The sequence below is a fragment of the Helobdella robusta genome (genome assembly GCF_000326865.2).
Source record: "Helobdella robusta unplaced genomic scaffold HELROscaffold_12, whole genome shotgun sequence".
Classification (NCBI taxonomy): domain Eukaryota; kingdom Metazoa; phylum Annelida; class Clitellata; order Rhynchobdellida; family Glossiphoniidae; genus Helobdella; species Helobdella robusta.
The window spans coordinates 2925273-2927909 of record NW_008703664.1 but is presented as its reverse complement, the minus strand read 5'-3'; the positions used below and the strand labels follow the sequence as shown (position 1 = coordinate 2927909).

The window sequence follows — 2637 nt, the reverse complement described above, 5'->3', positions numbered from 1 at the left end:
TCTCTCTCTCTCTCTCTCTCGCAACGATGATCATCATGATTCTACAAAATCATTGCGTTACTAATCATGATTCTACAAAAAGGTGATCTTGATTCTACAGATTAGAGCTAAAAGTAAGAAAGGTGTGGCCTCATGTTATTGTGAGCTCTCTCTCTCTCTCTCCCTCTGCGGAAATTGAACCGCTCATACATGTAGCAATAATAAACGTATATAACAAAAAATATACATAAAGCATATACTTATAATATTTAAAGTAACAACAATTACTGTTATTTCATCATGAATTTATATAATAAATCAACATAAAATAACTAGATTTTATATTATATATGTTTTATATGTTTTTATAAAAAGCAATATAGAATTACCAACCAGCAATCAGAAAGCTTCGAAGGCGTTACTTACCTGACGTTAATTTAGTTTGGCTAGCATTGTCGTTAAGACTGTTTAGTAGTGTATTACAAACATGAAATAAACTTTCTACTGATGTGGATGGTTGAAATGATGAGAATGTATGGCTGAAACGAGTATAAATAGGAGCTGAAAAAGCATTGAAACCACATCAGGCACTTCTGCCTCGCGTGCTCGCATGAGCCAGAAATGCCTGATCTCATTTTTTTATCTTTATAATTATTTTAATTTATTTCTTTTTGTTTTTTATTTTAATTTTTAGCTGTTGTTTTGTTTTAATTTATTTATTTGTTGCAGTGTTTGTTTTTTTTCTTTCAGTTATATATAGTTATATAGAGTTATATAGTTATATATAGTTATATATAGTTATATAGAGTTATGTATATAGAGTTATATAGAGTTATATAGAGTTATATAGAGAGGTATATAATGAGGTATATAATGAGGTATATAATGAGGTATATAATGAGGTATATAATGAGGTATATAATGAGGTATTTAATGAGGTATATAATGAGGTATTTAATGAGGTATATAATAAGGTATATAATGAGATATATTGAGGTATATCTTCGCTCTTTCCTTTGCGGTTTTTTTTGCGGTTCTTTTTTTTGCCAGCCAGCTAGCTGGCATTTTTCATCACGGCTCGTTTTTAATTTTCATTAGTAATTAATAATTAAATAATTTTTTTTCATTCAGGAGACGCTCAAGAATTTGCTTCAGTATCAGTATCGAATTTTTCACAGAACCTCCCGGAAAGACCTCAGTACGATGCAGAATGTCGATCAGTGATTGGACCATCCTTCAACTGCACAGCGAGTCAGACCTTTGACGTCGGCATCTGTGGAGGAGTTCATTATGGAGTCGGATCTTCCATTAGTAAATAATTAAATGAATAATTTTTTTTCATTCAGGAAACGCCTAAGAATTTGCATCAGTATCAGTATTGAATTTTTCACAGCACCTCCCGGGAAGACCTCAGTACGATGCATCTGTAAAGGAGTTCATCATGGTGTCGGATCTTCTATGTTTCACTTTTTCTCTTTATTCAACACAAATACCCACACACACATTACATTAAGCGTTGGTGGCCAGTGGTGTACCGGCAATGGTTTACTATCCGGACGGCAATGGTTTACTATCCGGATGACAATGGTTTACTATCCGGTACGGCAATGGTTGACTACCCGGTACAATGGCTGTCGGTGAACCGCTGTGCAAGGGAGGGAAAATAAAAAGGTCTTTCAACTACCGTGCCAAAGACACATGCATCACATTATGTTGAGCGTAATTTTATTTTCACAAAACATTATTTTATTATTACTAAGGATGAGAGTAATTTAATGTCATAGGTAGTTAAGGGCTATAATTTAGATAGGAACGATGTAAGTGTATCAATAGGTAAGCTTATTAATAAGTTTAAAATTATTATTATTAAGTTGGAGCATGGGCTCTTTGAGTTTTGTAATTCTTTAAGGCTAGGGCAATTGTAATGAATAGGTAAGTTAAGGCTTCGGTAGTCGATTGACTCTGATTTCGAAGTCCGTTGTACAGGTGAGCTTCGAATCCTCAAGCAACGTACTGTTTGGCGGCTGGCGGCACGATACATTGCTTACGAGGCTGAAGTCCGTAGCGTGACCAAGTCCACAGCCAATACTCAGTGCACCGCATGGTATCAGAAACACTCTGGGCAAGAGGGAGATTGAAGAGGAATTTCGACTGCCTTAGCATCATACACTCATTTAGATTTTAAGATATAAGTTTAGTTAAGTTAATTGAATAGGTAGATAAGATTATTTTTATAATAGGTTAAGTGATTTGAGATGCAGGCAACGCTAAGCTTTCTGATGAGAATCTTCTCTTTCTCTATCTACTTTATCTTGCTGGATACGGAATGGCAACCATTCGTCAGTGCAGATCGTGTTTCAAGGACAATTTCGTCGGAAATATCAATGGACTTTCAGTGGAACTAAGGTACATCGACTTCGTTATTCATTCCATTAAGAATAATTATTTTTTTTAAATGATTATCATTTTGAAGATGATTGGGATTCTGATGGTCTGATGATTTGGATGATGAGCAATTTCGTCGGAAATATCAATAGACTTTCAATGGAACTAAGGTATGTCGACTTCGTAATACATGCCATTAAAAATAATTTTTTTTAATTTTTTAAACTCAAGGGAATGCATTGGCGGATGAAGACAACTTTAAGGAGGGGGAAG

General features: G+C 34.5%; 1 protein-coding gene across 1 annotated transcript; it reads left to right on the top strand.

Annotated features, from left to right (window-relative positions):
* Positions 1–840: 840 nt before the first annotated feature.
* HELRODRAFT_167948 (hypothetical protein) lies at positions 841–1561 on the top strand (the record flags this gene model as incomplete). Its single annotated transcript, XM_009013663.1, has 4 exons — positions 841–953; positions 1111–1230; positions 1326–1423; positions 1494–1561. 4 exons carry the CDS (start codon positions 841–843, stop codon positions 1559–1561), a joined length of 399 nt encoding a protein of 132 aa, XP_009011911.1.
* Positions 1562–2637: the final 1076 nt, after the last annotated feature.